The following is a 15059-nucleotide window of genomic DNA, read 5'->3' as shown; positions in this document are numbered from 1 at the left end:
ATACACAAATGGGTGTAATTTATATTTTTATTCAAATTTATATTTGCAATTTATATTTTCATTTTATATTTTTATTTAACAATAGCACAAACAATGACAATTGTCAATTAAATAATCACTTTTATCTAAATACATTTAAAAACAAGGTCAAATAAAAATCACACATGTCAGAGTAACTTTTACGACAAAAACTCGATGGCAATGTAACTGTAAAATACATTCAGCATTTATTTCCTATTTTGGAAGAGAACAGGAACTTTTTATTAAAGGAAAACAGGAATTTTCCTATTTGAGTAAAACCGAAATTTTGAAGAAAAAACAGGAATTTTGCTATTGAAGAAAAAACAGGAATTTTGCTATTGAAGAAAAACGGGTAATTTGCTGTTGGAGGGAACAGAAATTTACTACTGGAGGAGAACAGGAATTTGCTATTGAAGGAAACAGGAATTTACTATTGGAGGAGAACAGGAATTTGCTATTGAAGGAAACAGGAATTTACTATTGGAGGAGAACAGGAATTTGCTATTGAAAGAAAACAGGAATTTTAAAGGAAAACAGGAATTTTGCTGTTGAAAGACAACAGAAATTTTGCTATTGGAGAAAAACAGGAATTTTTTAAGGAAAACAGGAATTTTGCTGTTGGAGGAAACAGGAATTTTGAAGGAAACCAGGAATTTTGCCATTTCGGAAAACACGAATTTTTCTATTGAAGGAAAACAGGAATTTTGGTGAAAAGCAGGAATTTTGCTATTGAAAAGAAAACAGGAATTTTGTTATAGGAAAAAAACAGGAATTTTGCTGTTAAGGAAAAGCAGGAATTTTGTTATCGGAAAAAGAAAACAGCATTTTGCTATTGAAGGAAAACAGGAATTTTGAAGAAAAACAGAAATTTTGCTATTGTAGGAAAACAAGAAATTTTGGAGAAAAGAGGAATCCTGTCACTGGAACAGAACGGAAATTCTGGAACTGGAGGAAAACTGAAATATACCCTGTTTGTGGTTTTCTAACACCATCTTGTTCAATGGAGGGATTAAAGACAAGGACCTAATTGTTTGATCTTCAACTGCTTCAAGGTAAGTTTTAATTTTTGTATTTTTAAAAGTTACTTGTACTTCAATGGTATTAATTTTTTCAAGGACTACGAAGTAAAAATGATCTAAATATTTAAACAAAAGTTTATAAGGCAATTAATTAACCAAAAAAAAAAGATTAAGAATAAAAATATAAAAAATATTTTTTTACAGGAGGGATTTAAAGACGCGGACTTAATTATTCATTTAACAAAGCTACAGCAATTACGATATAAGGTTAGTATTTAGGTAGTTGTTTTGGAATTGGCATAAAACCTTGAAAAAATAAAATTTCATTAAATTTTTTTTCTCAAACTAATAATATTTGTAACTAACATAATTTTTCTGTTTTTAGATTGCTGTACATATTTAAAATAAAGCAAATTAGAAGACAAGTTCGCTGTTAAACTATCCAATACTAAAAGGTAATTTTAATTTTGTAGGATTTTTTCAGTATTTAACTAATTGTTTATCTTTATAATAAAATTATATTTTCTATGAAACTGGTATATATAAAAAAAAATGGTTGGATCACTTGTACTTCACGATCCTCAAGCAAACTTTTAGACTTTATAGTCCTTGCTAACATTGCTTCTCTTTTGTGCATTGTGGTCTTTGTCAAATCACTCTTGTACTTTACAGTCTTCCCTAATCATCCTTTATAGTTTACTGTCATTGCTAGTTTTCTATCTTGCTTTACTGTCTTCCTTAAATAGCTCTCTTACTTTTAGGTTCTTGTTAATTCTTCTTACTTTGCTGTTCTTGCTTATTCTCTGTAATATTTAATGGCCCTCGCAGATTTTTTCTTGTACTTAACGACACTTTCTAATTTTCATTCATACATTTTGGCCCTTGCTAATCCTCTTTTCGACTTCTTGGTTCAGGCTTATTCTCTTTCAAACTATCTGGCCCTTGCTAATTCACCCTCATACTTTATATATAGTCCTCGTTTTTCTCTCCCCACATTACAGTCCTTGCTAATTCTCTCTTATACTTTTCGGCCTTTGCGCTAATTTTTTCTTGTACTTCATGGCCCTTGCTATTTTATTCTTTTCCTTACGGCTTTTTCAAATTCTCTCCTACTTTTAGGTCTTGCTAACTCTCACTCTAACATTATGGTCCTTGCTAATTCCTTTATTTTTTTCGGTCCTTACCATATTCTTTCTCCTAGTCAACAGTTCCAATTTTTTTGGGGTGATCGTGATGTACATGTAACTCTAATAATTTCGTTAATGGATTATACATATTTTAACTAAATTTAGTTGTACGTTATTTTTACAGGCAAAGTTACAGCGCCTTGTTTGGATTAAGGCTTTTAACATAAAAGCAATGAAGTTTAAAATCATTTGTGCTAAAGGTTAGTACATTTCTTGTATCATCTTTATTAGACTAAACATAATTGATTGCCAAATTTTAATAACAAATTTTAACAGTTTTTAAATTTGAATTGCTAGAGTTTTTAAAATTTAAATTTATTTTAACAGAATGGTCTAAGAATGATAATTCCGCAAAATGGGCATCGGGAAATTGTTAGATCTTCAACTGCTTCAAAGTAGGTTTTAATTTTTGTAATATTAAAGCTTAGTTTTAATTTGTATATGAAATAATAAAACTCACTAATTCTTTCTCAGATGTTACAGTTCTTGCTAATTTTCTCTCTTACTTTATGGTCTTTGCAAAATCTCTTATACATTAGAGTTCTCGCTAATTCTTTTTTTTTCTCGCTAATTCTTTATTTTTCTCGCTAATTCTTTTTAAGACTGTAACGTATGAGTGGTTCAAAAATTTAATTAATTAGGGATAAAAAGCAATAATGTAATTATTCAATAATACAAGATTCTTAAAATAAAAATGTTAATTTTATTTAGGGAGGAATTTAAAGACGTGAACTTAATCATTCATTTAACAAAGCTACAGCAATTACGATATAAGGTGGCTATATATATTTGATTATTAAACTAAAATAAAAAACGAAAAATGGCAAACTTTTTTAATGATATAACCTGCTATTATCAGATTTTTCTATATATATAGTAAAGTGTTATGAAATTGGTAGCAAACTTTAAAAATCTTAGCAACTAACACATTTTTTCTGTTTAGATTGCTGTACACATTTAAAATAAAGCAAACAAGAAGACAAGATCACTGTTAAACTATCCAATAATAAAAGGTAATTTTAATTTGTAAGAAATTTTTCAGTAAAAAACTATTCAAATCTTAACTAATATAATTATATTTTCCTTAAAAATTGTAATAAAATAATTAATTTAAATGTATTTCACCACTCTCATAAATGTTTATCATGATTTGCTGTCCTCATTTTTTTTAAATACAAGTAAACCAAATAATTAAATTGGTTATGGAAATTTCTATTAAAATAAATTGTCCGAAATTTATTTGTACTACATGTTAATTAAAGTTTTATTTTTACAGGCAAAGTTACAACGCCTTATTTGGATTAAGGCTTTTGACATAAAAGCAATGAATTTTAAAACCATTCACGCTAAAGGTAATTACATCACATATATTATCTTTATTAAACTAAACATTATTTAATGACAAAAAATAAATAGTGTGCAAAGTTTTAAATGCAAAAGTTTTAATTTATTTTATTTTAACAGAATGGTTTAAGAATGATAATTCCGCAAAATGGGCATCTTGGAATTGTTAGATCTTCAACTGCTTCAAAGTAAGTTTTAGTTTTTGTAATATTAAAATTTGCTAATTTTTTCCCAGATGTTACAGTTCTTGCTAATTCGTTCTCACTCACTTTATGGTCCTTGCTAATTCTCTTTTTATATTACTGTTTTTAGTAATTTATTTTCTTACTTTATGGTTCTTGCTAATTCTATTCATATTCACAGTTAACGCTAATTTTCTATAGTATTTCATGATCTTCAGTGTTTTTCTCACATACTTTATGGTCCTTTCTTTTTTCTAGTACTTCACAATCCTTTTTTATTATCTTTTTATTCTTAACGGCTGTGAATTTCTTCAAGAACTTTAAAGTACAAGTGGTGCAAAAATTAAAGCAAAAAAAGACTTAATTAATCAATGGTACAAGATTCTTAAAATAGAAATATTAATTATAATATTTTTTTAGGGAGGGATTTATAGATGTGGACTTGATCATTCATCCACCAAAGCTACAGCAACTACGATATAAGGTATATAATTTGATTATTAAACTAAGCTAAAATAAAAAACGCAAATTGGGCATTATGGAATAGTTAGACCTTCAACTGCTCCTAAGTAGGTTTTATTTTTTCTTGATAATTTTTCTTGGGACTGACCCTAAACTTGTTAAACCACTTGACCACATATTAATATTGTTTAATTGTATGCGGTTGTTTTCCGTTATTTATTTTAACATTTAAACTGATCACAATTTAAAATTTTTTGTATTAACTAAGAATAATAAGTGGCTTCTGATAAAAACTTTGTTTCAAAGTCAAGCCATTTCTTTAATTTAATAATTTTAAATAGATTTTGTATCTTACAACCTTTTTATTTTGTTTTAGAGTTCCTTCTATTATTCCAGAAGATGGATTTCATTCAGTTCAGACTACACAATCAAACCTCGGTGGTATATTACCACACCAACAAAATCGAACCTCAGATGTCTAATACCTCATTAATTAAGTTAATTAACTCTATCTCTTTTACTATTTAAACTCTTCTTGATAATTTTCACTAGGCTAAGATAGCTCTAACGTTTGTTGCTTCGCCTCCTGGCACTTTCCAAATTTTCACTAACTGCAACTTTGTTGCAACTAAGGCACTTAACAAATAGGGTAAAACGGGGGGGTCATGTTAGGTTAGGATAGGTTAAGATAATGGGGGGGTCCTTAAACTGTAAACTTAAGTAACTTAGCCTAAATAACTTTAAAAATTAATAAATAATCATCTGTAAAGAGGACAAGCCTCACTCGGTTTTGTAATCTTGCAGCAAATCTGGATGTATACGGATATCGGTAAACGCGTAATTCGGATAACATAGCGCAATTTCCACCGCTCTCCATCATATCAGTTTTCTAACTGGTATGATCTTTTCTTTATCTTTCTAATTAAAAGTTTGGTCAAGTATTTTCCATGCTTGGGTTAAACTTTTTCTATATTATGTAAACTTCGCAGAGCAAAAAAGGAGGAAAAAGATTTTGGATGAAGTCTTCAATAATTTGTAAATTTTTTAATTTATTATTGTAGCTTGTAAAAAAATTTATAGCGAATAATTTTTGTTGTAAATGATTTTTAAAAATTTTATCAAACTCGGACCTTCAGACTCGGGACCGAAGATAAAAAATAACAAACTCAGGACTGAAAAAACTCCAGACCGAAGATGGAACAAATAAAGGTTGGTTACTATGATAACCACTAATGTGTTGTCATAGTTCAAGTTAAATTCTTTCAGAAAAGAATTTTAACTTGAAAAAATCCTTACAAAAAAGAATTTTAACACTTAATGTGTTATAATATCACTTGTGTGATATTTTGTGTTGCGACACTTGCTTGAATGAATCATTCATTCTTTATCATATTCTTCCGTATAAGAATTTGAATTTTAACCCGCTCCGATTCCGACACTTTACACTTACTTGCGATTTCGTTGTGCATGGTTGCAGTAGAAAGTTAATCAGAGAAATTTATGTAAATTTTAAAAATTAGAAAAGATGGCAGAGTTAGCAAAAAAATTTTGTATAAAGTTTAAAAAAGGATTTAGTTACTCACAAAAATACAGTTAGAAAATTTGTAGACTTAGATATTTTCAAAATAGAAACATTTTAATTTAAGCTCGGTGGTTTAGGTTATTCATTTAAATTATACTTAAAAATTTTGCAAAAGAATTTCAAGAATGGATTTTCAAAAATGGATTTTCAAGAATTTTTAAGTCATCTACCAACTTTAAGTTTTTGGGTAAGTGTGGTCCCCAATGTAAGTATCTCGCTGGGATATTTTTTTACCCAACTAACCCCTAACCATTTATCTTTTCAGCTCCACAGGCTAACTTAAATTAACCCTATATTATATAAACCCTAACCGATCTCTTTTTACAGCTCTACAGGCTCACTAAAATTAACCCTAACCATTTATTTTTTCAGTTCTACAGGTTAACTAAGACTAACCCTAACTCATTTTCTTTTCAAGGTTTTCAGGTTTAGGTCAACAATCTATTTTTGGGGGACTCACCCAAAAATATCAATCACATCATCACAGTTTTACAGCATTACACTTCAGTTCATTTTACTTTAGGTTATCCGTTTTTAGTGGTTCAGAACCAATTGCGGTCAGACCGATATTTCGCTAATAGGTACAACCACCGAGAGTTAGTTTTAGTTTTAGTCCGCCGTATACATCCAAAGGTTTTTGCCGGGTTTTATGGGTTTCTGACCTTACCTCCTCCTGACGACTCCCATAAAATTCCGGTGTTGGCCTAGAACTAACCCATTGCTTTCTGGTTGACCTTGTCGTGGTGCAATGGCTTATCACCAACGAACCAGAATGACCTGGTTTTGATTTTACCAAAATTAGAATTTTGAAATTGGCATTTTTTCCTTACAAATTTTATCAAAACCAGGTCAAACAGTAGTATACCTTAAACATTACTAAAATAAAATATTTGTAAATAAGATTTTCTGTTAGTTTTTAGAACAACTGCTCATTAGTCCAGCGAATGGTGTAATGGTTCAATTTATTTAAATCTCTTTTAATTAATGTTGGTATATATCTTAAAGTTGATGTTTACTGTTAATATTATTCTCGTTTTGTTAAAGCCAGTTATGTAAAGCTGGTATTGTTCCAATAAATTAAAAAAATGATATATTTCTGATTTAGTTATAAATTTTAAGAGCAAAATACTCTTTTTAAAATATGTTCAAATCAATAATGATGCTTTAGAGTATGTCAAAAAAAAACAACATTTGATAAATTGCTTTTTTATTTTCATGCATCAATAAAAGTGCAAGAAAGAAATTTATAATTAACAATACATTCATGGAAAAATTACAAAAAAATTTATGAAAATTGTAAAAAAATTACACATTATTATAACTTTAAAATGGCATTGGTATCTTGTTAAATCAATTAAAAAGATTAGGCTAATAAAATTCTATGTAATAATATATACTGTACTAAAATGTTACAACTTGAAATATTTAGAAAAAAATAATTGCAAATAAATGTTTCAAGTAAACTAGTCAAACTTTAATATTATTTTAGTTTAACTATAGATATTACATTACATGGTATATACACGATTTAGCCTATTCTAATTTTAATAGTTTAATTTAAAATACTTAAACAAACAAAAATTAATAAAATGATTAATTATGACATTGAGATATAACTTTTAGTTGTAAATTTAAACATTACAAAAATATTTTGATATCATGAATCTAGAAATCCAATTTTTGATAAAAAAATCACTAATTTCAAATAAGTTGCTTAATGTTATATTTAATCAATAAATTGTAGGTTATTAGTAAGAAACATGTAATAACAGCAGCGTGCTTCTTATTCCACAAAACAGTTCTTAATATACCCAATTTTTTAAACTTTAATGATGGTTTTTAAGAAGGCAGGGGAACATGCCTTTACCCATATTGGGTAATGTTGTGCACAAAAATCATCTTGTTGTCCTGAATCGATAAACTTATTAAACTCTGCTCTTCGGCCGTTTGTTACTTCTCTATGTTTTGTTAAGAACTGGAGGCTGGTAGTGCTGGACGTAGCATTGCAGGTATGAATGATTAGTTTTTCCATCTCACTTCTTGCGTACAACAGTGACAGCTGAAACATAGCAGTTTTCATACCATTTGAGAAAATGTGCTACGTTTGACTCTAACTCTTTAGCTACACCAAAATTTTTTAGTAATTTTCTACCTGGAACAGTATGCTTACTGTGTTCTTTTTTCGAAGGAGAAAATTATGAACCTTTAAGTGGATGATTATTTTTTAAGCGAAGAGAAAATTCTTTTCGTTTAAGAGCATTTTATTTGAGTAAATGGAATTTTAAGAAAATAAAACAGTTGAATTGAACTAAAAATATGTGTGGTTAACATAATGAGCAACTCCTGACTACAATAACACTGCGATATATAAATTTAAATAAAAAAATTGGACGTTGTTTTTCAATATTTTATCTAATGTTTAGTTACAGTTTTGTAGTATGCAAATAAAATACAAAAAATAATGTAACAAAACCAATCCGTTTGGCAACAAAAGATTTTGTATTTGGAAACGTTGCACATCTTAATTGAACCATAACGTTCCTGAAATTATGACGTCATGTGAATTTTCTCCGTTGCGTTAAATAATTATGAATTTAAAGATTTTTGTGATTGAAATAGATTAAAACAGGTAAATATTGGCTTAAAGTAAAGATGTCTGGTATATATTTGTTTGTGTGATAATGGTGCTAACTGTCAGTCGGCTATGTGTTCTTATTTAAAGGAAGTTTAGTGACTGGAAGTCTGAAAAGTTGACTGGTGACAAAACTGTCGGGCAGTAATACAGTTTTTAATTTGTACACTTTGTTGACACAAATAGTTATATTTGTAATGTATGTAGTCCTAGATTTTATAAAATATTACTTACACCTTATGGTCTTTTAACATTAAATTAAAAAAGTCTGTTAGTTTTAATCTTTAACTGACTTGACTGAGTAATAGACAAAAGAAAATTCTCTAAATTTGCCTTAGAATAGTTTTTATTATTTTCTGGTTTTATAGATCATATTGTTTTTGTTGCAATTTGTTTTTAAAGTTTGCTGTTGTTTACATAAGTCATTTTTTCTGCTTTTTAAAGTTTCACAAGCGGACAAATTTATAAATTAATTTAAATGTTATGCAAAGAAAATTTTAAATAAAATAAAACTGTATATATAGTTAGGTAATAATCATTGCTTAAAGTGTAATGTTGCTATTGTGATATTATTACTGTTACAAATGTAACCTATTCAATTAAAGAATAATTACTGTTATAATTAGATATAGTAAATAAGTACCTACTATATTATCTCTAGCCTTTTACATTTTAGTATAGTTAATTTGTAGTGAATAATAGTCTTTACGTAATACAATTCTGTCACAGTCTCATTAAAGAAAGAATGCATATACAAAGAAAATCGATTTACTTTTTATTATAAAAGAGCCAAAGTTGTTCCAGTATATATTTCTAATAAATACTTTTAACTACAGTATGTAAGAATTTGGAATGTAATAGTTATCTTGAAATAATGTTTAATGAACAAAAATAGGTATTTGATTAAACTACGATCAGAAAATGTAATATAGCCTGGGGCAGAATTATTATTATAAAGAAACCAGTGTGACAAGTTAAATTTTGAATGGCTGGCTTTTTAGACAATAAAATGTTTATCCTTTAATTAATTTTTGTGCAGTTACCTTTAATAATGTAAATATGTTTTTTTAAGGAAAACATTTTTTTAAGTATGGTTAGTTTAATTAATTTGGTTTAAAGAAAATTATTACAAGATATCATGTATTATGCATCTTGCTGTAATAATATAAATTTTGAGTTAAAAATTGTTTAACCAATTTGTGTTAAAATAAATTTAGATGAAAAATGTCTGTTGAAAATAGAGATAGATGAATTGTTTTATAGCAAATTAAACAATACAATGACAGCTTAATTTTTCCTGCTAGCATGACTCTATTATACTATTTTAATATATTTTAAAACAGCTGTATTGCTTAATATCTTCTTTGCTTAATAATGATAAAACAAACCAGTAGTTAGAAATGTAATATTTTTAATTTAAGTGCTGGTTTATGTTCTTAGTATCACACTAATGTGAGAATATATTTAAACAGAAGTCGAAGTCTAAAATGCATGGAACAGTTATACTAAGGCACTGTTGTATTACATATAATTCTTACAGGGTATCAAATTATTTTTATTTTATTGAGATATTTAAGTTAAAATTTTAAGGTTAACATTTTTTTTTGCGATAAAGTTTTTGATAAAAATGAGCTGGGTTAATTTATTATTTGTATTTTATTATGTAGCAGTTTTTAAAAAAAAATAGTTAAACAGTTTGGTATTTTAGATTTAATTGCCTTTCTGCATTTAATTATTATTTTTTTGCTTTACAAAAAATCATCATGAAAAACCTTATAAAGATAGTATTAGTAAATAATACTTGTGTATTCTTTTAACATATGCTCTCAAATAATAGCAGTTCATGCTGTGAGAATAAACTTTATTCAGATATTAGTTGTTGTATTATGTTAACAGAACAGGAAATTATTATAAATATATATTTCTCTTAAGCCCTTATGCCATCATTACATACAGTTTTACCCATGTTATATCGAAGTTATGATGCAAAACATTTGTTAATTGTTGTTTTTAAAGTATATATATCACAACCGTTTAAGAGCCTGCCTAATGTTTCTATATTTAAAGTAAAGAACATTGAATGCATTCATTGATCCTTGAAGAATTGGTTTCAAATTAAAATTCTCTATTAAAGTAGGTTATTGTAGCAGCATTCATATTTTTATATAATTATAACCTATTCTTAAGTAAATCAATGGATACTGCAGAAAATAGATTTTGTGTTGTACAGGTTTTTTCATTGTAATTTTGTTATTTGTTATGTCAACTGGTACTAGTATGAAAATAATTTACTCAAATTACTAAAATAATTGGTCAGGTTGAGAATTATTTTTGCCAACTGAGCCGTAGCTAAAAAAATTATCTGAACATGTTTTTGTAAACAAGTTATAAATTTGTAAGTTATCCAATAAAAGATATAAACATCCTTAAAGATAAGTGGGCTTCTGAGTTTTATAACATGCAAAAGTTATGCCATAAAATAAATATTTTTTTCTAAATTCAGGATCATTTAAAAATTTGAATAATTAATTAACAAAATGCATCGAGGAGGAGCATCTTCCGGATTGGTTCAGAGGAGAACTGAAGCAACAATTGCAGCTTCTGAGAAAAATCGACAGAATGCAAGCGATGAAGAAATTAGTGATAGTGAAAGGTAAATGTAATGATCTTCTGCTAAATTTTCTGATACAAATTATTTTGTTATTTTTTAGTCAAGATAACATAACTTTGCATGTTGCCATCAGTTTTTAGTTTCAAAGAATTGTTATTATTTTATCATATCAATGAATGGACTTGATTCTTAATTATATTTTACTCCTATAAATAACTTTACTAGTTTATCTATTGATTTCTGATGATATAGAGCTAAGGGTCTTGTTTTATAAAAATTATTATATTATGTTAACCTAAAAAAAGAATTAAAATTATTGGTCAACCAGAAATTTTTATAAAATGATAATACAACTTTAAAACTACATATTATTTGACTTGTAACCACGATGTTGCCCTTAAGCATTATTCATGTTTTATTAATAAGTAGCCAACATAGAACATTTTAATAAAAGCATATACAAAAAATACTTATATGCAAGTTTTTTGTGTAAAATTTAAAATCCTGTTACAAAACCTATTACTATAAGTTAATAGTAATAAAGTACCTTAAACTATTTAGCCTATTTCATTATGATTGAAAATAAGGAAAACACCATCTGGCTTTTTATAATAGTAACTGGCTTTACGATATCTCGTAGCACATTAATTAGGAAGTATTAACAAAATGATAGTCATAAAACACATCAATTAGTGCATGTTAAAAATGTTATTTCCCTGTCTATATTATACATGACAATAAAGTTAAAATCACATTCTTTTACTAAGTGTATTTGACAAAGTCAAATGTACACGGACTAGTATTGGTTAAGTACACGTGGACAAGTAGCCTACTATGACTAGTACTCATATTTTTATTACAACAATCTCCTAATACCAAGTAGTTTTTCAACTTAGTTGTGAATGAAAAGTGTATATACATTTACACTTGTCTGATGTTTTTTGTCTGAAATTCTTTTTTGGGGTTACTTTTTTTTTCCTGAAAAACATTTTTATTTTAAAACCATTTTTTTTATTTAGGAGTAATGATGGTGGAGATAAGGATATGAGATTGACTCTAATGGAAGAAGTTTATCTTTTGGCATTAAAAGACAAGGATGGTTACACTTCTATGTTAAATGATTGTTTATCATCTGGTATACGTGGTTGTATTTTAGTTGAACTTGCATTAAGGGGAAGGGTAGAGTTGGAAAAGCAGTTGGCGCGCAGAAAATCTCTTCTGCTCAGAAAGGTAAAGTAGTTTCAACTGTTTACTTATTTTACTGTTTTTAGAAATGTCATTGCTTGGTACAGAGTGCTAAACTAAACTTAATTTTTTGCTTATAAATATATAGTTACGTAAACATTGAATATTATTATAGAAAATTTATATTAGTGAATATAGGTTGTAAGTAGTAGTGTTTTAAATCTTAGTGTATATATAATTAAGTGTTAGTTTAAAAATAGTCAATAATTTTGAACTGAAGTTTCTAAGGCCCCAGTTATATTTAAACCTCTATTTATAATCAGTGATATGGAACTGTAAAAAGGCTGCACAATCATCTTTAAATAGTTCTCCTATAATAGATATAAAATCTTTTCTTTTTTTTTTTTGTAGTAGCATTTGTGAATTTTAAAATAAAAGTCTTCGAATAACATTTTTAACAAAAGTTAAAACACATTTTTGTGCTTTTGTTATCTTAAACTTAACATGAAAAGCAACTTTGTTAATGTTCTTAAATATATTTTAGTTACGTTGTAAGAATGAAGCTCCAACTGGTGATGTTTTGTTAGATGAAGCATTAGGTCACATTAGAAAAGGTGGCTCGGAAGAAGGCTTACAAGTATGTATAACTATATAAATATTTACTACATTTCAGGGCAATATAAACAATTTTTATTACTTACTTGAAGTTTACTTACTGTAACTTACATTTTGCTATTATCAAATAAATGCATGATAAGACTATTTATGTAAGGTTATACAAAAATGACCATGCTTTATGTATAATTTGGTGACCAATTACTAGATCTAACAATAACATAAGTGTCTAAAGTCACTTTACATCAACCTTAACATTTTTTTTACCAGGGTTGGATAGATTTATTATCAGGTGAAACTTGGAATCCACTTAAACTACATTTTCAACTTCGCAACGTAAGAGAACGCATCGCAAAGAGTCTTGTCGAAAAGGGTGTCCTGACGACATCGAAACAAAATTTTGTTTTATTCGACATGACCACACATCCTCTTGTTAACGATATTATTAAAGCTCGTTTGGTAAAAAAAATTCAAGACGCCGTGCTCTCAAAATGGCCGAATGACGTCACAAAAATGGATCGGCGTACTCTAGCTCTTATTTATCTTGCACATGCAAGCGATGTCCTGGAGAACGCGTTTCAGCCTCTCTCTGATGAGGATTATGATGTTGCGATGAAAAGAGTGAGACATCTTTTGGATCTTGATGTGGAGGAGCGAGCTTTACAAACTAATATCAATGAAGTTTTATGGGGGGTCGTTGCTGTTTATTTAAAATAATATTTCCATCGCCAAAAAAACAAAGAAAATGTGTAGAATTATTATTAATAACAGTCAAGGTTATTGGGTTTTTAGAGAAAAGACTATTTTAGTTTTTCTTTTATCATAATACAAAATAATTACCCCTTTAAAATTTACCCCGCCCAAATTACCCATGTTTTTGTAAAAAATTTCCCCTACCAAGATACCCCAAAAACTACACATTGTTTAGTCAAGTTACCCACCCAAAAAAAATTATTTTTTTTTATTATCATTCTAATTTTAAACTGCAATAGATAAACAAAGGTAATAATAAAGAAGCAATATACAAAGTTAACTTTTTTACCTATAATGAACCTAGAAGCTAAGTGACAACTTTGAAATAATGAAATTCAAATTTATTTAATTAATTAACATAGGCATAGTAATACAGCTTACATAATTGTATATAAACCCTCTTTTAACATTAAGTGTCATTTTTACCTTGTATAGGTAAAATATATTTTATAGATTGTACATACATATTTTTTAATGTACATTTTTGTGACCAAAAGCTTTTAAATATTATCACAAAATAAAGACCCAAAATTATTTAATATTTGTAGAATATGAGTATCAAAATTGTTTATTCTGCTATTGTTCAGTTCTGTATAAAATTTATTTTATTCGAATTAAGTAAATTTGATCCAAATTTTAATCCTTTTTAAATACTTTATTATAATGTAGTTTGCTTTGTTGTATATTAATATATATATGGATTGGGAAATTTTTAGGGTTATATAATCTATGGTCTTGCTAATACTATAATGTGTAATGTTAAAAAAAACTAAGTTATTCAATTTTTGTTTAAGTTTAAGTAGCAATTGCTAACTATATTATTTTATCTTTTAGTTATATTCTAATATTTAAGAATCTTTCCTTTTGCAATATTGCATTAATACAATAATAAAATAAGTTGTTATATACCTTAATACTTTATAGCTTATTAAAATAACCTAAATCTAACTTTAAGGCAATAAATTAGTAAAATAATTTTATTATTGGTTGTGTTATTTTGCGTAAGTAGAAACCTCTCTCGCGCCCACACACGGCTACGAGAAATTTTGTTTATGCTTCTGCACTATTGCATTTACTTCGGTATGTGCTATTTTATATCTTCTTTAACATTGTCTTGTAAATTTCTGTTTACTGACAAGACGTGTAGTATAAGCTTTATGTGCTATGTAATAAATTATTTGTATTAGAAAAAAATCTTTTTTTGAACTTGAAAAGAAAAAAGAAAATTATTTTAATAAAGTAAGGAAATATAACAAAAATATCTAAAATCACTAATTATTCTAAAATTTCATGTAATTTATAAAATTCAATATTGATAGTTTACAGAAAGGTGTAAATAACTATATGACTCGAGTATTTACTACTCAATTTAGCGGTAATTTTACTGCTTAGTCAACCACAAACTGTAATAGTTGGAAATTTTACTGCTTTTCTAACTACAAAAAATAGTTCACCTTCTGATATTT

The 15059-nt window shown here is 27.4% G+C and overlaps 1 protein-coding gene across 1 annotated transcript; it reads left to right on the top strand.

Annotated features, from left to right (window-relative positions):
- The first annotated feature begins 8339 nt into the window (after positions 1–8339).
- LOC145741704 (Golgi phosphoprotein 3-like) lies at positions 8340–14781 on the top strand. Its single transcript, XM_082559342.1, has 5 exons — positions 8340–8426; positions 10933–11082; positions 12060–12270; positions 12770–12862; positions 13111–14781. Exons 2-5 carry the CDS (start codon positions 10967–10969, stop codon positions 13555–13557), a joined length of 867 nt encoding a protein of 288 aa, XP_082415468.1. The 5' UTR covers positions 8340–8426; positions 10933–10966; the 3' UTR covers positions 13558–14781.
- The last annotated feature ends 278 nt before the right edge of the window (positions 14782–15059 follow it).

This window comes from Corella eumyota, chromosome 2 (genome assembly GCF_963082875.1).
Source record: "Corella eumyota chromosome 2, kaCorEumy4.1, whole genome shotgun sequence".
Taxonomy (NCBI): domain Eukaryota; kingdom Metazoa; phylum Chordata; class Ascidiacea; order Phlebobranchia; family Corellidae; genus Corella; species Corella eumyota.
Note: the sequence above shows the minus strand (reverse complement) of the source record. Positions and strands in the feature narration are given on the sequence as shown.